The sequence below is a fragment of the Symphalangus syndactylus genome, chromosome 14 (genome assembly GCF_028878055.3).
Source record: "Symphalangus syndactylus isolate Jambi chromosome 14, NHGRI_mSymSyn1-v2.1_pri, whole genome shotgun sequence".
In the NCBI taxonomy this organism is placed as follows: domain Eukaryota; kingdom Metazoa; phylum Chordata; class Mammalia; order Primates; family Hylobatidae; genus Symphalangus; species Symphalangus syndactylus.
Window position 1 is genome coordinate 86,775,653 of NC_072436.2, and position 22,203 is coordinate 86,797,855.

Genomic DNA, 22,203 nt, shown 5'->3' on the forward strand with positions numbered 1-22,203 from the left:
CCAAGACCGTGCCACCGCACTCCAGCCTGGGCGACAGAGCAAGACTCAGTCCCCCGCCAATAAAAGCCTAAACTACCTGAACAGACACCTCACCAAAGAAGATACACAGATGGCAGGTAAGCATATGAAAAGATGCTCAACAGAATATGTCATTAGGGAATTGCAAATTAAAATGATGAGGTAGGCTGGGTGCAGTGGCTCACGCCTGTAATCCCAGCACTTTGGGAGGCCAAGGTGGGTGAATCACCAGAGGTCCAGAGTTCAAGACCAGCCTGGCCAACATGGTGAAAGCCCATCTCCATTAAAAATACAAAAAAAATTAGCCGGGCATGGTGGTGCGTGTCTGTGGTCCCAGTTGCTCGGGAGGCTGAGTCAGGAGAATCATTTCAACCTGGGAGGCAGAGGTTACAGTGAGCCGAGATCATGCCATTGCATTCCAGCCTAGGTGACAAAGCAAGACTCCATCTCAAAAAAAAAAAAAAAAAACAGAAAAACAACAACAACAAAAAAACAAAAACAATGAGGTACCACTACACATCTATGAGAATGGCCAAAACCCTAAACACTGACAACAATAAACGCTAGTGAGGAGCTAGATCAACAGAAACTCTCATTGTTGCTAGTGCGAATGCAAAATGGCATAGGTGCTTTGGAAGATGGTTTGACAGTTTTTTATAAAACTATACATATTCTTACCATACAATCCAGTAGTCACATTTAGTATCAGTATTTACCCAAATGAGTTGAAACATGTTCACACAAAACCCTACACATACATATTAATAGCAGTTTTATTCATAATTGCCAAAACTGGGGGAAAAAACAAGATACCCTTCAATAGGTAAACGGATATATAAACTGTGGTACATCCAGACAACAGAACATTATTCAGTGTTAAAAAGAAATGAGCTCTGGACCAGGCACAGTGGCTCACGCCTGTAATCCCAGCACTTTGGGAGGCCGAGGTGGGCGGATCACCGGAGGTCAGGAGTTCAAGACAAGCCTGACCAACATAGAGAAACCCCATCTATACTAAAAATACAAAAATTAGCCGGATGTGGTGAGAGATGCCTGTAATCCCAGCTACTCAGGAGGCTGAGGCAGGAGAATCGCTTGAACTTGGGAGGCGGAGGTTTTGGTGAGCCAAGATCATGCCACTGCACCCCAGGCTGGCAACAAGACTGAAACTCCGTCTCAATAAATAAATAAATAAATAAGCGAGCTCGGCTGGCCGTGGTGGCTCACACTTTTAGTAGGCTGAGGCAAGAGGATTAGTTGAGGCCAGGGGTTCGAGACCAGCCAGGCCAACATGGTGAGACCCTGTCCTTATTAAAAATAAAAAAATTAGCTTCCTTCCTTCCTTCCTTCCTCCCTCCCTCCCTTCCTTCCTTCCTTTTTTTCCCTCTCGGGCCCAGGCTGCAATCTACTCAGCTTGCTGCTGCCCGCGCCGCGGACTCCCTGGGTCTGCCGGCGCGCGCCACCGCTGCCTGCCTTTTCTCCTTTCACTGCAGGCACGCGTTCGCCATCTTGGCCACGCTGGTCGCCAGCTCCTCACGCCGAGTGCTCTGCCCTCCTCAGCCTCCCGAGCTACTGGAACTACAGACGGAGTCTCGCTCACCCAGTGCTCGGTGTTGCCCAGGCTGGAGTGCGGTGGCGTGGTCTGGCCTCGCGGCAGCCTCCGCCCCCCAGCCGCCTGCCTTGGCCTACCAGGGTGCTGGGATTGCAGCCCCTGCCCGGCCGCCGCCCCATCTGGGAGGTGGGGAGCGCCTCTGCCCGGCCGCCCCGTCTGGGAAGTGAGGAGCGCCTCTGCCCGGCCACCCACCGTCTGGGAAGTGAGGAGCGCCTCTGCCCGGCCACCCACCGTCTGGGAAGTGAGGAGCGCCTCTGCCCGGCCACCCACCGTCTGGGAAGTGAGGAGCGCCTCTGCCCGGCCACCCACCGTCTGGGAAGTGAGGAGCGCCTCTGCCCGGCCACCCACCGTCTGGGAAGTGAGGAGCGCCTCTGCCCGGCCGCCCCGTCTGGGAAGTGAGGAGCGCCTCTGCCCGGCCACCCACCGTCTGGGAAGTGAGGAGCGCCTCTGCCCGGCCACCCACCGTCTGGGAAGTGAGGAGCGCCTCTGCCCGGCCACCCACCGTCTGGGAAGTGAGGAGCGCCTCTGCCCGGCCACCCACCGTCTGGGAAGCGAGGAGCGCCTCTGCCCGGCCACCCACCGTCTGGGAAGCGAGGAGCGCCTCTGCCCGGCCACCCCGTCCGGGAAGAAGTGAGGAGCGCCTCTGCCCGGCCGCCCCGTCCGGGAAGAAGTGAGGAGCGCCTCTGCCCGGCCGCCCCGTCCGGGAAGAAGTGAGGAGCGCCTCTGCCCGGCCGCCCCGTCCGGGAAGAAGTGAGGAGCGCCTCTGCCCGGCCGCCCCGTCCGGGAAGAAGTGAGGAGCGCCTCTGCCCGGCCGCCCCGTCCGGGAAGAAGTGAGGAGCGCCTCTGCCCGGCCGCCCCGTCCGGGAAGAAGTGAGGAGCGCCTCTGCCCGGCCGCCCCGTCCGGGAAGAAGTGAGGAGCGCCTCTGCCCGGCCGCCCCGTCCGGGAAGAAGTGAGGAGCGCCTCTGCCCGGCCGCCCCGTCCGGGAAGAAGTGAGGAGCGCCTCTGCCCGGCCGCCCCATCTGGGAAGTGAGGAGCGTCTCTGCCCGGCCGCCCCGTCCGGGAAGAAGTGAGGAGCGTCTCTGCCCGGCCGCCCCGTCCGGAAAGAAGTGAGGAGCGCCTCTGCCCGGCCGCCCCGTCCGGGAAGAAGTGAGGAGCGCCTCTGCCCGGCCGCCCCGTCCGGGAAGAAGTGAGGAGCGCCTCTGCCCGGCCGCCCCGTCCGGGAAAAAGTGAGGAGCGCCTCTGCCCGGCCGCCCCGTCCGGGAAGAAGTGAGGAGCGCCTCTGCCCGGCCGCCCCGTCTGGGAAGTGAGGAGCGTCTCTGCCCGGCCGCCCCATCCGGGAAGAAGTGAGGAGCGCCTCTGCCCGGCCACCCATCGTCTGGGAGGTGAGGAGCGCCTCTGCCCGGCCACCCATCGTCTGGGAGGTGAGGAGCGCCTCTGCCCGGCCACCCATCGTCTGGGAAGTGAGGAGCGCCTCTGCCCGGCCACCTATCGTCTGGGAAGAAGTGAGGAGCGTCTCTGCCTGGCCGCTCCATCTGGGAAGTGAGGAGCTCCTCTGCCCGGCCGCCCTGTGTCTGGGTAGAAGTGAGGAGCTCCTCTGCCTGGCCGCTCCGTATGGGAGGTCTACCACGGAGGCCAGAAGCAATGTGGGGGCTGGACGTGGTGGCTCACGCCTGTGGTCCCGGCACTCTGGGGGACGAGGCGGGTTGATCACTTCGGGCTAGGAGTTCGAGACCAGTCTGGCCAACTTGGCGAAACATGAAGAATACAACACATAAACCAACCAACCAACTCAGTGACAACAAAACAGGTCTACCCTGGAGTCATACTCTAATTTTTTCTATTTTCTTCCCTTTCTGATCCTTTATCCCACTTTCTTTTTCTTCCTCTTCCTTCTCCCTCTTCTTTGTCAAATAGAGGATTGAGTTATTATCACTGATCCATATAAAGTCCCTCTCTCATTTATTTTAACTCCCACCCCCCATTTCTATTCCCCGACTTCCCATGTGCAACCTTCCTAATGTTTGATACGCATCTTTTTGTTTGTATGTATTTTTAGAAAATGTTTATTGTTTTTGTATGCAAAAATTAATAAAAAATAAAAATAAAAAAAAAATAAAAAAATTAGCCGGGCATGATGGCGCATGCCTGTGATTCCAGCTACTTGGGAGGCTGAGGCACAAGAATTCACTTGAACCCAGGAGGTGGAGGTTGCAGTGAGCCTAGATCACCCCACTGCCCTCCAGCCTGGTTGACAGTGACACTCTGTCTCAAAAAATAAAAAATAAAAGGCCAGGCATGGCGGTTACGCATGTAATCCCAGCACTTTGGGAGGCCGAGGCAGGCGGATCACCTGAGCTCAGGAGTTCAAGACCAGCCTCAACATGGAGAAACCCCATCTCTACTAAAAATACTAAATTAGCCAGGTGTGGTGGTGCATTCCTGTAATCCCAGCTACTCAGGAGGCTGAGGCAGGAGAATTGCTTGAACCTGGGAGGCGGAGGTTGCGGTGAGCTGGAATCGCACCACTGCACTCCAGCCTGGGCAACAAGACTGAAACTCCGTCTCAAAAAAATAAAATAAAATAAAATGGCCAGGCATGGTAGCTCATGCCTGTAATCCCAGCACTTTGGGGGGCCGAGGCAGGTGAATCAGTTGAGTTCAAGACCAGCCTGGCCAACATGGTGAAACCCTGTCCCTCGTCTCTACTAAAAATACAAAAATTAGCCGGGCATGGTGGTATGCACTTATAATCCCAGCTACTAGGGAGGCTGAGGCAAGAGAATTATTTCAACCCAGGAAGCGGAGGTTGCAGTGAGCCAAGATTGTGCCACTGCACTCCAGCCTGGGCAACAGAGCAAGACTCCATCTCAAAAAAAAAAAAGAAATGAGCTATCAAGTAAAGAAAAGACATAGAGGAAATGTAAATACATACTACTAAGTGAAAGATGACAATCAGAAAACGCTACGTACTGTATGACTCCTGGTGTATAACATTCTGGAAAAGTCTAAACTGTGGAGACAGTAAAAAGATCAGAGGTTGCCAGGTGTTAAGGGAGAGTAAGAATGAATAGGCAGGACATGGAGGATATTTAGAACATTGAAATTATTCTGTATGATATTATAATAGTGGAAACATATTACTGTACATTTGTCAAAACTCATAGAATGTACACCACCAACGGTGAACCCTAATGTAAACTATGGACTTTGGGTGATAATGATGGGTCAATGTAGGTTCATTAATAGTAACAAATGTATGACTGTTGTGGGGTGTGTTGATAGTGGAAGAGGTTGTGCATGTCTGGGGACATGAGAAATATGGGAACTCTCGGCCGGGCGCGGTGGCTCACGCTTGTAATCCCAGCACTTTGGGAGGCCGAGGTGGGCGGATCACGAGGTCAGGAGATCGAGGCCACGGTGAAACCCCGTCTCTACTAAAAATACACAAAAAAAAATTAGCCGGGCGTGGTGGCGGGCGCCTGTAGTCCCAGCTACTAGGAGAGGCTGAGGCAGGAGAATGGCGTGAACCCAGGAGGCGGAGCTTGCAGTGAGCCGAGACTGCGCCACTGCACTCCAGCCTGGGCGACAGAGCGAGACTCCGTCTCAAAAAAAAAAAAAAAAAAAAAAAGAAATATGGGAACTCTCTGTACTTTTCACTCAATTTTTCTGTGAACCTAAAACAGCTCTAAACTATTAAGTGTATTGAAAACAACAGCAACAACCAAGCTATGGCAGGAGGAGGATTTCCTTGGCCTAACAGAGGGTATTTTCAGAAGTCAGATACTTGGGCCTTACCCCAAATCTACTGAATCATTTCTGCAGGAATAGGACATAGAAATAAGTATTTTTGGCTAGACACAGTGGCTCACTCTTGTAATCACAGCACTCTGGAAGGCCGAGGTGAGTGGATCACCTGAGGTCAGAAGTTCGAGACCAGTCAAGCCAACATAGTGAAACCCTATCTCTACTAAAAATACAAAAATCAGGTGGGTGTGGTGGCGTGCACCTGTAATCCCAGCTACTTGGGAGGCTGAGGCAGGAGAATCACTTGAACTCAGAAGGCGGAGGTTACAGAGAGCTGAGATTGCACCACTGCACTTCAACCTGGGCGACAAGAGCAAAACTCCATCTCAAAAATAAAAAATACATATTTTTAAAATTGTTATTTTTTTTTAGAGACGAGGTCTCGCTATGTTCAGGCTGGGGTACAGTGGCTATTCATAGGCACCAAACATGTGACTGCAGCTTCAAACACCCAGACTCAAGTATTCCTTCCACCTTAGCCTCTCAAGTAGCTAGGAGTACTATGGTAGTGTGTGCCACCATGCCCAGCTAATTCTTAAATTTTCTGTAGAGACAGAGGTCTCACTATGTTGTCCAGGCTGGTCTTGAAGTCTTGACCTCAATCAATCCTCCTGCCTCAGCCTCCCAAAGTGCTAAAATGATAGGCACAAGGCACCACACTCAGCCGAGGAATCAATATTTTTAATAAGCATCCAGGAGATTCTTTTGATCCTACTAGTTTGGGAACATTGGTTTAAGCTATGCTATAGTTGAAAGCAGTCACAGCAGCCTGTGGCCAAGGACTAAAATTGTCAGCTCACAAGATATTTCACAGCAGCATTAGTGGACAAAACTCACTCTAAATGTACCACTGAGGGGAAAATAACTTAGAGCTCAAAGGCAAGGTTGCCCTTCCATATCCCCTTTGAAGTTAGAAGACCGTATGATGTGGTTTGGCCAAAGGAATGGGAATGGAAGTGATGTAAGTGGAAAAGATGTGTTCTACTTCTGGGCAGAAATTTTCAGAGCCAGGGCACATCTTATCACATTCCCTTGCCCCTGCTGGGGTTATCATGAAAAAAACCTGTTGCAACTCCAACTTCTAGTTCCTTAAATGAACGTAGTGTGAGCAGAACTCTGTCACTTCTCAATTAATATGTAGTATGAGTGAAAAATTAACTTGTTGTTTCAAGTCTCTAAGAATTTTAGGTTCTGTGTTATCACAGCATAACCCAGCCTATCCTGACTGACACAGGCTTTTCTAAATGAAAAGGAAAAGCTTCCCCCTTAGAAATGGAAAATTCAAAGTGCCAAATTTAACACCTTGTAGTTAAGTTTATGTTTACAGATCATGGATTCCAGAAACCTTATGTCAGATCAACTACCTTGGTAAAGCTAAAACTTAGAATTTCTCTTCCTCACACCTCTGACATCAGCCTCTGACCTGGTATTTGGCAACATCAATTAACAGGCTCTGGGGACATACTTTTTCTTGGAATAACTACACAAGAGTTTGGGGAATAGCTTTTTCTAAATTTGATGGGTGTGGGGACAAAACTATAATAATTTTGGGTGTTATTTACTTTTTGGACCCCTAAGAAGCTCAATGAGAGACTTGATAGTAAATTAATATAATTTCTGTCCAAGCTGCAACTGCTTAAAAAAATCCCAACCCTATTTAAGGCTTAAGAACCCCTCTAATTAAGATTGGGTAAAATACAGAGATGATGAATTCTGAACATTAATTTCTTTGAAGTTTAAATCTCAAGGGCAAGTGGATTTGACTTCAGACACTAATTCCTTTGGACTTAATTTGCATGGGGTTTTAATCTTTGCACTTTAATTTTCCCTGGGAATTTGATCATGGGAGAGAGGGTCTTTGTGTTTACTGTATTTTATTATTAAAGTATTTCAATGGTGCCAGGTAGTCTCATTGCAAGCTCTCTGAAATGTGAGATTAGACAATGCTACTGAAAATGATTGTTATGGAAAATAGATCAGGGGATTAATTTTCAGATTTGAAGTTTCTTTAATTAATGTACTATTTGTGGTGGTTATAAAACAGGGCCTGTTTTATGTCTTGTCCTAGCAGCATCTCTCCTATGCAGGGCTTCATCCTGGAAGGGTGCTAGGTTGGTTTTCAGCACTGACCCAAAGAGGCTAGAACATTCCAGCACCATCCAATCTTCCTACAATTCCCTTGGTTTCACCTGCAAAATGGAGCCCATGAAGTTCCTCTCTGATTTTGACTGCTATCCTCAGATGGGCCCTCTAAGATTTCACACACTAAGTGGGACTCCTTCCTTCCCAGGCATGTTTTGGTAACTTGGCTTTTGGCTTTGTTTTGTTTAGCTCCCTCTGCCTCCTCCCACCTGTGAATCTTGTTGCTCTCATGACATCTCCCCGGATGTATATATTTGAGGGCTCATAAACTTGCTATCCATGTTGTTTGCAGGTTTTAGGTTTTGCGGTCCAAGTTACTCTATCTGTGTTTGTGGCAAGTTTTGGGGCTATTAAAAAACTGTGCCACTGCCAACTGCCCAGAATTCCTTTTACTTTTTTTCTTAATCCCTTTACGTAGCAGAGATAATTATATCCTCCCACATCCTTTTTTGTATTTCCTTTACACTTCCCTACCCTTCCCCAACAATTAAGCATGGCCATGTGACAAGTTCTCACTAATGAAGCATGCATGGAAGTAACAGGTGTCACTTCAGAACAGTGGCCGTGGGATCCCTCCACATGACTCTAGTCTCTTCCCCTTCAGTCATGAACAGAGAGCCCAGAGAATGAAACAGCCTGGATTCGTGAATCTCAGCATGGAGGGCAGCAGTCTATACTTCAGTTTGCATTAAAAGGGAAATTTTTTTCTTGTCTTTTTTTTTTAAAGTCAGTCCTCCAGGCTGGAGTACAGTGATGCAATTTTGGCTCACTGCAACCTCTGCCTCCCAGGCTCAAGCCATCCTCCATCCTCAGCCTGTCAAGTAGGTGGGAATACAGGTGGAGGCCACCATGCCCAGCTAATTTGTGTAATTTAGTAGCAGTGGGGGTCTTCCTATGTTGCCCAGGCGGGTCTTGAACTCCTGGGCTCAAACGATCCACCCCTCTCAGCCTCCCAAAATGCTGGGATTACAGGCACGAGCCACTGTGCTCAGCTGGAAATACACTTTTATGTGTTGGAAGTCACTAATATTTTGGGCTGTTGCCACAGCATAAATCCAGACTACCCAGACACTTTCCCAACCAATTCTTTTATTAATCATCCCCTTCAGTTTTTCTGTTAATATGCTCAAGTATCTCCCATCCAAACAAAACCCTTCCCCTGATCCTATAGTTCCTTAAGTTATCATATAGATTTATTCTCATTCACTGATACATTTCTGGGAGGAAAAGTCTGTATTGGCTACCTCCACATCCTCACCATCCACTCACTCTTCAATTCCTGGGGATATGGGCTTCTGCTTTCTTCACTCTTCAGAATCTATTTTCTTTAAGATTACCAGTGACCTACTACATGCCAAATCATGCTCAAGACTGCTTGACCTCTCTTCTAAGGCCCCAAATTCTGGTCAAGTGGTTTTAGATCCTTTTATAATCACAGACTCCTTGAAAATCAGATAAAAGGGACAGATCCTATTCCTAGAAAAAGTGCACATACACATGTATACAAGTTTTTTTATACATTTCAAAGAGTTTTTGATCAGCAAATGCCACCAAAGTCTATTCATAAATAGCCTCAATAGGTCTGTACCTTGGGTAAAGAATTCTGCCCTAGTCTTTACCTAAAAAGAAACAGAAAAGGAAGAGGGTCATTCATTTCCATGAAACAGTTACATGGAGTGTTTCTTCATTTCCCAATGTATTTTCCTATATCACCCTGACGTTTTAACTCGCTTTATTTTATTTTATTTTTTGCAATTCTGTAGTGGCTTCTTAATCTATTCCCCATCTATCTCTTCATTCATTCATGAAGTAGTTGCTAAGCTATAAACACTGTGTTCCTATTACACCAAAGGAAATGACATAGAGCTGAAAAAGAGGTATGTTCTCATTAAAACTTGAGTACTAAAAGAAGGAAAAATATGGCTGGGCATGGTGGCTCATACCTGTAATCTCAGCACTTTGGGAGGCCGAGGAGAGTGGATCACCTGAGGTCGGGAGTTCGAGATCAGCCTGACCAACATGGTGAAACCCTGTCGCTACCAAAAATACAAAAATTAGCTGAGCTTGGTGGTGCATGCCTATAGTCCCAGCTACTCAGGAGGTTGAGGCATGAGAATCACTTGAAGCCGGAAGGCAGAGGTTGTTGTGAGCTGAGATTGCACCACTGCACTCCAGCCTGGGCAACAGAACAAAACTCTGTCTCAAAAAACAATAATAATAATTTTAAAAAGAAGGAAAAATATGAACAAGGGGGAGACATATTGATACACTTCTGAGGAAGGGTCGATACTATACTATACTATAGTATACCTACTATACTTTCTCTAGGAGAGTAAATGTAATCCTTCAAAGACAGGTTTGGTTTTGATAGGTAGATAGAAGAGAGAACGGTTTGTCAAATGGGGTAGAAGGTATTATGTGAGCAACAAGAAATCTATAAATATAAATGAATGTTGGGGAGAGAGTGAATAGGTTCCACATGTGTTGACCACAGAGGACACAAAGTTATATAAAAACAGAATGGTAGGTTGGGGCTAGTCTTGTATCAGCCTTGAGTATCAGGCTAAATAGTCTGGGCTTTATTTTGTACACAATAGGGAGACACACATTTTTGAGCAAAAGACTGACAAGGTAAAAACGATCTTTTAGAAAGATTAATCTGCAAAAGTATTTAATACAGAGATGAGGGAATGGTCAAAGAAGAAGAATTAGGAGACAGTGCAACAGTCCATGCTCTTTACTTGTGAAGCATAGATCTGAAATGCGTGAGGAGAGCAATATTAGCAAAAGGGGCACAGCCGATGTAGCAGGCATGAAAGTACATTGCTTGGATCTCCTTTTAGCTGAAAGAATGCACTTAGCTAATGCCATCAGCTGCAGCACCTTTGGAATCTACCACAGCAAGCTGAGGTTATGATCTTCCCAGGCAGCCCATACCAGTGACTGATCATGGCAGAATTAACAGGACCAGTTCTACCCAGTGCAAACCTTCTCTTAACAGGCAATCTTTGCTCTTCATCTCCCTGTTAAGTAGGCTGAGACTTTGCTCAATATATATCAAAGTCTGAGGCTCTCCTGGCCCAATCCTCTTTACTCCCCTCTTTCCTTTCACAGATATCAGATCAGCAACCAGATCTGAAGCCTTTCTTTACCCAATCCTCCATCCTCCTTTTTTATCTCTCATAGGTGTACATCCCCACCACCATCCCACCCCCTACACTTCTTGCACTTCCAACTTTATTTCAGTGTCTGCTCCCTGAAGGACCCAAAACTACACAACTCTTAATAGAAAAGCTGGATGTATCTATCAAGTAATCTTATTCTCCTAGAACCAACTATGCCTAGAATAGCCGTTTGTACATTGTGAGTCTTTTTTTGGGGGGTTGGTGGGGGGACAGAGTTTCACTCTTGTTGCCCAGGCTGGAGTGCACTGGCACAATCTAGACTGACTGCCATCTCCACCTCCCAGGTTCAAGCAATTCTCCTGCCTCAGCCTCCCATGTAGCTGGGATTACAGACATCCACCACCAAGCCCAGCTAATTTTTTGTATTTTTAGTAGAGACAGGGTTTCACCATGTTGGCCAGGCTGGTCTCAAACTCCTGACTTCAGGTAATCTGCCTGCCTCGGCCTTCCCAAGTGCTGGGATTATAGGTGTGAACCACTGTGCCCAGCCCATTGTGGGCCTTAAGTGTTAAATATAAAAATGCTTTGGAAATATGTGGGAAGTTACACCCTACAAAATTTACACAAGTAAAAAATTAATAGTATTGAGGCCAGGCGAGCTGGCTCAAGCCTGTAATCTTAGCACTTTGGGAGGCCGAGGCAGACCACTTGAGGTCAGGAGTTCAAGACCAGCCTGGCCAACAGGATGAAACCTTGTCTCTACTAAAAATACAAAAATTAGCTGGAAATCCCTGGAACCCAGGAGGCAGAGGTTGCAGTGAGCTGAGATCGTGCCACTACGTTCCAGCCTGGGCAACAGAAAGAGACTCCATCTCAAAAATAAGTAAGTAAATAAATAAATAATCATAGCATTGAATTGTGTCTAGAATTAAAGAAGATATTATTTTAAGTTTAATTATTTCATGCACTAGAAAATGAAGAAATGTGATGACTTATGCATTGAGAAAAACACCAAGGTCACTGTAGATATGGATGTTTTATACATGCTGAAATCTTTTCTCTGATTTAACTTGAGATTAAAGAAAAGACTAAAGTAGCTATTTGGACAGTTCTCTATTTAGAGGAACCAATATTTTTTTTCAAATAGAGTATCTTCAACTCACAACTGAAAGTCATAATGGGATAGATGGGCGGGACAGAGCAATTCTCTGAGACAAGAGCTGCAGCTGGAGTTTAGCAACTATGAGAGACAGAATACGCACTAAAGATATGTCCTTCAGATAACAAAGATTCTTAAAATTTCTTTTGAATATTCTTTATACCTTGTTTTCATGAGACATTGACGCAAAAACAGAAAGACACTCTTGTCATGGCAGTGTTGAAAACATATATATAAAGAACTGTCACATAGTATACCAACTCAAATTCAGAATATAACGGAAACGCTACATGACAGACCATCTAACACTATCAGCCAAACATAACCACTCTTCCTGTTTTGTTTGATGGGGGAAGTTATAATGTAATGCCAGAGGTATATTTTATGTGTGTGTATTAATTAGGCTGTGGAAGATTGGTTGACTGGCTTTTGGTCACTGAGTTTCAGATGTTCAGTTCTAGAATAATTTGGGAATAAAATTGTTATCCTATAGTAGTTTTGAGCTATTAAGAACTATTTGGTTGAAGGTCTGATATCTTATTCGATTCTTAACTGCTACTCAACACAAGATTTTCCTTTTGAAGTAGGTCTTGGTAGAAGTTGAAGCATTTCCACGATATAATTTTGAATTATTGCCTCTCATAGTCCACCCCAGCATGACCTCTTTTCTGCCAGTTTCCTTTTTTTTTTTGAATCTGGCTCTGTCGCCCAGGCGGGAGTGCAGTGGTGCAATCTTGGCTCACTGCAACCTCCACCTCCTGGGTTCAAGTGATTCTCCTGCCTCAGCCTCCCAAGTAGCTGGGACTACAGGCACATGCCACGATGCCTGGATAATATTTTGGGTTTTTTGGTTTTTTTTTTTTTTTTGAGACAGAGTCTTGCTCTGTCACCCAGGCTAGAGTGCAGTGGCATGATCTCTGTTCACTGCAAGCTCCGCCTCCCAGGTTCACGCCATTCTCCTGCCTCAGCCTCCCGAGTAGCTGGGGCTACAGGCGCCTGCCACCACGCCTGGCTAATTTTTTGTATTTTTAGTACAGAGGGGGTTTCACCATGTTAGCCAGGATGGTCTCAATCTCCTGACCTCGTGATCCACCCGCCTTGGCCTCCCAAAGTGCTGGGATTACAGGCGTGAGCCACCGCGTCCAGCCACCTGGCTAATATTTTGTACGATTTTTAGTAGAGACAGGGTTTCACTGTGTTAGCCAGGATGGTCTCAACTTCTTGACCTGGTGATCCACCCTCCTCGGCCTCCCAAAGTGCTGGGATTACAGGCGTGAACCACCGCGCCTGGCCCAGTTTCCCGTATTACACATCCTCTTTCCCAAATTATTTTCTTCCTTACTCTACAAATTCTCAACTTCCTACCTTTTTCCTCTGAACTTCCACGTCTTTTCCACAACCCTCTACTCTCAACTGAGGGTGTTGCCTACTTCTCTGGGAAAATAGAGACTACCAGAAATAGCTTATCTTTTGATTCCCAAATCTTTTTTTTCGTCCTTTTTTTTTCCTCACTCTGTCGCTCAGGCTGGAGTGCAGTGGCGTGATCTTGGCTTACTGCAACCTCCGCCTCCCAGGTTCAAGCGATTCTTGTGCCTCAGCCTCAGAGGAGCTGAGACTACAGATGCCCACCACCACGCTCAGCTAATTTTGTATTTTTAGTAGAGATGGGGTTTCGCCACGTTGGCTAGGTTGGTCTGGAACTACTGACTTCAGGTGATCTGCCCACCAGAGCACTGGGATTACAGGCGTGAGCCACCATACCCGGCCTGATTCTCAAATATTATTCAATCTGCACCTGTAGTTTTTTTTTCTTCCTTCCAGTTTCAATGGTGGGAGTGTCCCTCCTCCCATCATTTCACTCCTGCCCTTTGGATCTAATCCTTCCTTCTCCACACCATCATCTTTCTCTAATAACTTCTGATTTCTGATCCCAAAGATGGGCTAGCATCTCTCATCTGAGAAAGTGAAACAAAACAAAAACCTTTTCTTGTCAACCTCTGTCGCCCATGCTGAAGTGCAGTGGTGCCATCTCGGCTCACTGCAACCTCTGCCTCTTGGGTTCAAGCGATTCTCGTGCCTCGGCCTGCCAAGTATCTGGGACTATAAGTATGCGCCACCACACCCGGCTAATTTTTGTATTTTGGGTAGAAACAGGGTTTCACCATGTTGGTCAGGCTGGTCTCGAACTCCTGGGTTCAAGTGATCCGTCTGCCTTGGCCTCCCAAAGTGCTGGGATTACAGGTGTGAGTGAGCCACCATGGCTGGCCATAAAACCTTTTTTCCAATGCATATTCTCTTTAAGTTACTTCTCCTTCTTTTGCTTCCCCTCACTGGAAAACTTTTTTTTTTTTTTTTTTTTTTTTTTGAGACGGAGTCTTGCTCTCTCCCCCAGGCTGGAGTGCAGTGGCGCGATCTCGGCTCACTGCAAGCTCCGCCTCCCGGGTTCACGCCATTCTCCTGCCTCAGCCTCCCGAGTAGCTGGGACTACAGGCACCCGCCACCGCACCCGGCTAATTTTTTGTATTTTTTTAGTAGAGACGGGGTTTCACCGTGTTAGCCAGGATGGTCTCGATCTCCTGACCTTGTGATCCGCCCACCTCGGCCTCCCAAGTGCTGGGATTACAGGCTTGAGCCACTGCGCCCGGCCAACTTTTTTTTTTTGAGACGGAGTTTCACTATGTCGCCCAGGCTGGAGTACAGTGGTGTGGTCTCAGCTCACTGCAACCTCAGCCTCCTGGTTTCAAGTGATTATCCTGCCGCAGCCTCCCGAGTAGCTCGGACTACAGGCGCACACCACCATGCCCAGCTACTTTTTGTATTTTTAGTAGAGACGGGGTTTCACCATGTTGGCCAGGCTGTTCTCGAACTCCTGACCTCAGGTGATCTGCCCACCTCAGCCTCCCAAAGTGCTGGGATTACAGGCATGAGCCACCACACCTGACCTCCAAAATATTTCTCATCTCTGACTACTTCTCACTGTCGGCACTATTTCTACCGATACAAGCCATTGTCATCTCTCATTGAATTGCTGAAAATGCCTCCTAATTAGTTGCACTACTTTCATTCTTATCCCCATATAATCTATAGTCCATTCAGAGTCAGGAGAGATCTTTTGAAAGTTTAAGTCAATTTATATCATTTACCTGATTAAAAATTTGTCTATAGGTTTCCATTGCACTTAGAGTAAATTTAAGTGCTTGGTTCACTCACTAGGTTAAAATTAAAAGTAAGTGCTTACTATGACAGTGGTGAAAAGAAGGAAGGAAGGAAGGAAGGAGAAAGAAGAAAGGAAGGAAGGAAGGAGAAAGAAGGAAGGAAGGAAAGAAAGAAGGAAGGAAGGAAAGAAAGGAAGGAAGGAAGGAAGAAGGAAGAAAGGGAGAGAGAGAGGGAAGGAAGGAGGAAGGAAGGAAGGAAGGAAGGGGAAAAAAGGAAAGAGGGAGAGAAGGAGGGAGGAAGGAAGGAGGGAAAGAGGGGTACGTACTTTTACATTGTGAAAAAGCTTGGATTGATCAAGAAATTGAAAAAAGCTGGGTGCGGTGTCATGTGCCTGTAGTCTTAGCTACTTGGGAGGGTTGGCAGGAGGATTGCTTGAGGCCAAGGGTTCGAATCTGTAGTGCCCTATGAGCGCACCTGTGAATAGCCACTACACTCCATCTTGTACAACATAGTTAACCCTTATCTCTAAATTAAAAATAAATAAATAAATATAAAAAACTTAAAACAAAATTGAGAGAAGGTCGGAGTGCCTGGAGCAGGGTGAATGAGGTAAAATCAATATATGAGATGAGATATGGCCAGGCACGGTGGCTCACACTTGTAACCCCAACACTTTGGGAGACTGAGGCAGGTGGATCACCTGAGGTCGGGAGTTTGACACCAGCCTGACCAACATGGAGAAACTCCGTCTCTACTAAAAATACAAAATTATCTGGGTGTGGTCACGGCGCATGGCTGTAATCCCAACTACTCGGGAGGCTGAAGCAGGAGAATCACTTGAACCCAGGAGGTGGAGGTTGCAGTGAGCCAAGGTTGCTCCACTGCACTCCAGCCTGGACGAAAGAGCGAAATTCCATCTAAAAAAAAAAAAAAGGTACATATACAGCAGCCATTCTATGCCTACGTATGTATCCAAGAGAAAAGTAGTTATATGTCCATACAATGACTTATACATGAATATTTATGGAAGCTTTACTTGTAATACCCAGAAACTGGGAACAACCAAAATGTCCATCAACAGATGAATGGATAAGCAAACTATGGTATGTTCATAGAATGGAACACTACTGCCGGGCGCGGTGGCTCACGCTTGTAATCCCAGCACTTTGGGAGGCCGAGGCGGGCGGATCACGAGGTCAGGAGATCGACACCACGGTGAAACCCCGTCTCTACTAAAAATACAAAAAATTAGCCGGGCGTGGTGGCGGGCGCCTGTAGTCCCAGCTACTCGGAGAGGCTGAGGCAGGAGAATGGCGTGAACCCGGGAGGCGGAGCTTGCAGTGAGCCGAGATCGCGCCACTGCACTCCAGCCTGGGTGACAGAGCGAGACTCCGTCTCAAAAAAAAAAAAAAAAAAAAAAAAAAAGAATGGAACACTACTCAGCAACATTTGAGAGAAAATTATAAAATCACAACATCTGATGACAACCAGTAGCGTACCTTCCAACACTTGACCAGCAGCATCACCTGGAAGCTTGTTAGAAACGCAAATTCTTGACAGGGCACGGTGGCTCACGCCTGTAATCCCAGCACTTTGGGAGGCCGAGGCAGGCAGATCACAAGGTCAGGAGATTGAGACTATCCTGGCTAAGACAGTGAAACCCCGTCTCTACTAAAAATATAAAAAACTAGCTGGGCGTGGTGGCGGGCACCCGTAGTCCCAGCTACTCAGGAGGCCGAGGCAGGAGAATGGCGTGAACCCAGGAAGCGGAGCTTGCAGTGAGCCTAGATGGCGCCACTGCACTCCAGCCTGGGCAACAGAGCGAGACTGCCTCAAAAAAAAAAAAAAAAAAAAAAAAAAACACGCAAATTCTTAGGTCATCTCCAGACCTACTGAATCAGAAACTCTGAGAGTAGAAGCTCTCTCAACCACTGCTTTACGCTAATTTGCTGAAAGCGAGGATTCTTTTTCTTTTTTTTTGGTGAGACGGGGTTTTGCTCTTGTCTCCCAGGCTGGAGTGCAATGGTGCCATCTCGGTTCACTGCAAACTGCGCCTCCTGGGTTCAACAGATTCTCCTGCCTCAGCCTCCCAAGTAGCTGGGATTACAGGTGGCCGCCACCATGCCCAGCTAATTTTTGTATATTTAGTATATCTGGGGTTTCACCATGTTGGCCAGGCTGGTCTCAAATTCCTGACCTCAGGTGATCCACCTGCCTCAGCCTCCCAAGGTGATGGGATTACAGGCATGAGCCACAGCTCCCAGCTAGGATTCTTGATGTATCAACTATCTTGATTGTTAGAAGTGAACTCTGGCTAAATTAAATAGAAGATGAAAAGTGAAGTGTTATATGTCAGGAATGGTGGCTCATGCCTATAATCACAACACTTTGAGAGGCTGAGGCGGGTAGGTCACTTGAGGTCAGGAGTTCAAAACCAGCCTGACCAACATGGTGAAACCTTGCCTCTACTAAAAATACAAAAATTAGCCAGGTGTGGTGGTGCGTGCCTGTAGACCCAGCTACTCTGGAGGCTGAGGCAGGAGAATTGCTTGAACCCAGGAGGTAGAGGTTGCAGTGAGCCAAGATCACACCATTGCACTCAGCCTGGGCAACAGAGCGAGACTCCATCTCAAAAAAAAAAAAAAAGTGTTTATGTAACTCACAGAAGTGATGAGAAATGATGAGAAACATTCTCAAACAATTAGCTGGGACCAAAGGAGTGGGAGTGGCAGGAACAGTCTGGTGGAGATGCTGCTGCCACCACCAACATATGACATCTCTAGTATTTGACATAATGGCCACTGTAGGCAGCCACTGCTCACAATAAACACAGCCTCAATACCAAACTGCTAATACTAGAGCTACCACAGATCCAATATCACTTATCATCCCTTCATCTTGGCATTGCTTACTCAAGACACAAAGTACATAGTGGCTAAATCTGGGTCACAAGGCTGTCAGGGGACTTAGTAGAGAGTAAATCTCATCCCTTAGGCTTCTAAAGTTAGAGGTCAGAGCCTACTTCCCACCAAGACCTAGATAATGGGAGATGTCCCGAATCTAGCAAGTGGGTTCAGATGCTGGACAGCCAAAAGCAATTACAGATGTCCATTACGATAAGTAACCTAAATACATATATTAGGTGCATTTTAGCAGGACTATGCCCTAAAAGAACTGGGCAAATATATTCTTTGTTTTACTAATATCTGACTCAAGATTTGTCAGGCGGGGCATGGTGGTTCATGCCTACCTAATACTTTGAAAGGCCGAAGCAGGAAGATTGCTTGAGCCTGGGAATCCTTGTCTGTGGAAAAAAAAAGAATTGTCTACCAATCTTACCTTTTGTTATTGAGAGATATGTCTTCTTATTTAAGTATTGGCTCACAGTAGATCATAATAGTGGATGGTGCCAGCAGGCATATGCTGGCCTGATAGCCTTTCCACTGCATGTTAGAGTAACAATGAGAAGAAATGACTGGGTTTGGAATATTCCTACTGGGACTGGACTCTTGGTGGCCTTCAGATGGTGTTATTTAAAATTGAATTATAGGTCGGGCGTGGTGGCTCACGCCTGTAATCCCAGCACTTTGGGAGGCTGAGGCAGCAGTTCACCTGAAGTCAGGAGTTCAAGGCCAGCCTGGCCAACATGGCAAAAACCCGTCTCTACTAAAAATGCAATAAAAATAGTTGGGCATGGTAGCGCACACCTGTAATCCCAGCTGCTAAGGAGCCTAAGGCAGGGAGAATCACATGAACCCAGGAGGCAGAGGTTGCAGTGACCCAAGATCATGCCACTGCACTCCAGCCCAGGTGACAGAGACTCTGTCTCAAAAAAACAAAACAAAACAAAACAAAACAAAACCTGAATTATGGGCCAGGCATGGTGGCTTGCATCTGTAATCCCAGCACCTTGGGAGGCTGAGACAGGCAGATTGCTTGAGCCCAGGAGCCCAATGCCAGCCTGGGCAACATGGCAAAACTCTCTCTCTACAAAATATATATATATATAAATATATATATATAGCCAGGCATGGTGGCACATGCCTGTGGTCCCAGCTTCTCGGGAGGCTGAGGCAAGAGGATCACTTGAACCTGGGAGGTGGAGGTTGCAATAAGCTGAGATCATGCCACTGCACTCCAGCCTGGGTGACAGAGCAAGACCCTGTCTAAAAATAATAATAAATAAAAAATAAAACTGAATTACTTGGGACATTCATAGGCAAAACATAAACCTTGACCTAAATGTCATGCCACATATAAAAACTAACTAATGATGAATCACAGACTTAAATGTAAAACATAAAACTATAAAACTTTTAGAAAAAGAACTTTGGAATCTAGGACTAGGCAAAGAGTTTTTAGATTATTATTATTATTATTCTTTTAATATGACATGAAGTCTTGCTATGTTGCACAGGCTGGTCTTGAACTCCTGGGCTCAGGTAATCCTCCTGCTTCAGCCTCTCGAGTCACTGGGATTACAGGTGTGCAACACCATGCCCAACCTAGTTCTTAGATCTCACACTAAAAGTTTGACACGTTAAAGGAAAAATTGATAAACTGGACCTCATCAATATTAAAAACTTTTGCTCTGTAAAAGACCCCTTTAAGAGGATGAAAGACAAACTACAGAAATAAAATATCTGCAAACCACATATCTGACAAACGAATAATATCTGGACTATATAAAGAACTCCCAAAACTCAACAGTTAAAAACCAAGCAATCCAAAAACCAAAAAACAAACAAAAAAACCCCACAAGCAATCCAATTAGAAAACATGCAAAAAACATGAGCAGATATTTCACCAAAGAGGATATAAAAATGGTAAATAAGCACATAAAAGCATGTTCCTGTTCAACATCATTACTCATTAGAAGAATGCAAATTAAATCCACCATGAGATCATTGCACGCTTATCAGAAAGGCTAAAATAAAAAGTAGTGACAACATCAGGTATTGGCAGAGAAACCAGATTGCTCATACAATGCTGATGAGAATGTAAAATGATACAGCCACTCTAGAAAAACTGTTTGACAGTTTTTTCTTTACAAAATGAAACACACAACTACCATTTGACCCAGCAATTGCACCCCTGGGCATTTATCCCAGAGAAACTAAAACTTCTGTTTACACAAAAACCTGTAGATGAACTACTTTGTTCTCTTTGCTAAATGGGAATTAGGAGCCTACACTTTGTAAAGAAGTCTGGAACTGCTTCCTTTTTTTTAACTTTGTATACATATATAAAAGCATAATCCACGTCTATAAAAAGGTACGTATCATAAATGTACAGCTCAATGAATTTTAACATACTAACCACGCTCATGTAACCATCTCCCAGATGGAAAAACAGGACATAACCAGAACTCCAGAAGGCCTTTACATGTCCTCTTCCATTCTGTACCCTACCCTCAGGTGTGACCACTTTGTGAACTTCTCATATCACAAGTTAGTTTTGCCTGTTGTAACACAGAAATGGAATCATACAGAACACGCTCTTGCATGTCTGATTTTGCTTCAACATTCTGTTTTCAAGATTCATCCATATTGTTGCATATATTTGTGCATTTTTCATTCTCATTGCTGTGTAGTTGTCCTAGTCCATTTGTGTTGTTATAAACGAATATCAGAGACTGGATAATTTATAAAGAAAAGAGGTTTGGCCGGGTGCGGTGGCTCACACCTATAATCTTAGCACTTTGGGAGGCCGAGGCAGGTGGATCACCTGAGGTCAGGAGTTCAAGACCAGCCTGGCCAAGATGGTGAAACCGGTCTCTCACTAAAAACACAAAAATTACCTGGGCATGGTGGTGCATATCTGTAATTCCAGCTACTCGGGAGGCTGAGGCAGGAGAATCACTTGAACCCAGGAGGCAGAGGTTGCAGTGAGCCAAGATCATGCCACTGCACTCCATCCTGGGCAACAGAGTGAAACTCCATCTAAAAAAAAAAAATGGCCAGGTTTGGTGGCTCACGCCTGTAATCCCAGCACTTTGGGAGGCAGAGGATCGATTGAAGTCAGGAGTTCCAGACCAGCCTGGCCAACATGGTGAAATCCCATCTCTACTAAAAATACACAAATTAGCTGGGTGTGGTGGTGTGTGTCTGTAATCCCAGCTACTCAGGGGACTGAGGCAGGACAATTGCTTGAACCCAGGAGGCAGAGGTTGCAGTGAGCGGACATCATGCCACTGCACTCCAGCCTGGGCAACAGAGTGAGACTCCATCAAAAAAAAAAAAAAAAAGAGGTTTATTTGGCTCAAGGTTCTGCAGGCTGTACAGGAAGCATAGTGCTGGCATCTGCTTTCAGTGAGAGCTTCAGGCTGTTTCCATTCATGGTGGAAGGGGAAGGAGAGACAGCATATGCAGAGAGCACATGGTGAGAGGGGAAGCAACAGAAAGAGGGAAGGTGCCAGGCTATTTTATTTTATTTATTTATTTATTTATATTATTATTATTTTTGAGACGGAGTCTCACTCTGTTGCCCAGACTGGAGTGCAGTGGCATGATCTTGGCTCACAGCAACCTCTGCCTCCAGGATTCTCCTGCCTCAGCCTCGAGAGGAGCTGGGATTACAGGTGAACGCCACCATGCCCAGCTAATTTTTTGTATTTTACTAGAGATGGGGTTTCACCATGTTGGCCAGGCTGGTCTCAAATTCCTGACCTCAAGTACTCCTCCCACCTCAACTTCCTGAAGTGCTGAGATTAGAGGCATGAGCCACGGAGTGCTGGTCAACCAGGCTATTTTAAACAGCTAGCTTTCAGGTGAAATCTCATGGGAACAAATAGAGCCTGAACTCACTCACCCATCATTATGGGAAGATCATCAAGCCATTCATGAGGGATCCACCCCCATGACCCAAACACCTTCCATCAGGCCCCAACTCCAACATCGAGGATTAAATTGCAACATGAGGTTTGGAGGGTCAAATATCCCAACTAAAACAGTGGTATTTCATTGTGCAAATATAATCACAGTTTATCCATTATACTGTTGATATGTTGATAGGTATTTGGATAGTTCTATATTTTAGACTCTTTGAGGTAGTGCTGCTGTGAATATTTAAGTAGATATCTTTTGGAGAACATTTATGCATATACTTACACACATTTCTGTTGGGTATTTTCCAGATAGCCATCAGCCTGGGTCCTGGAGTGAGGACAACATGAAGCAGGATCCCT

General features: G+C 46.1%; 1 protein-coding gene across 1 annotated transcript in view; it reads right to left on the bottom strand.

The window, feature by feature from the left end:
- Window positions 1–22,203, bottom strand: part of ACYP2 (acylphosphatase 2) — a 330,224-nt gene extending 308,021 nt beyond the window's left edge. The window contains exon 1 of the mRNA XM_063618044.1: window positions 22,127–22,203. Coding sequence (XP_063474114.1) covers window positions 22,127–22,160 — 34 coding nt within the window. The 5' untranslated portion in view covers window positions 22,161–22,203. The remainder of the gene's footprint in view (window positions 1–22,126) is intronic.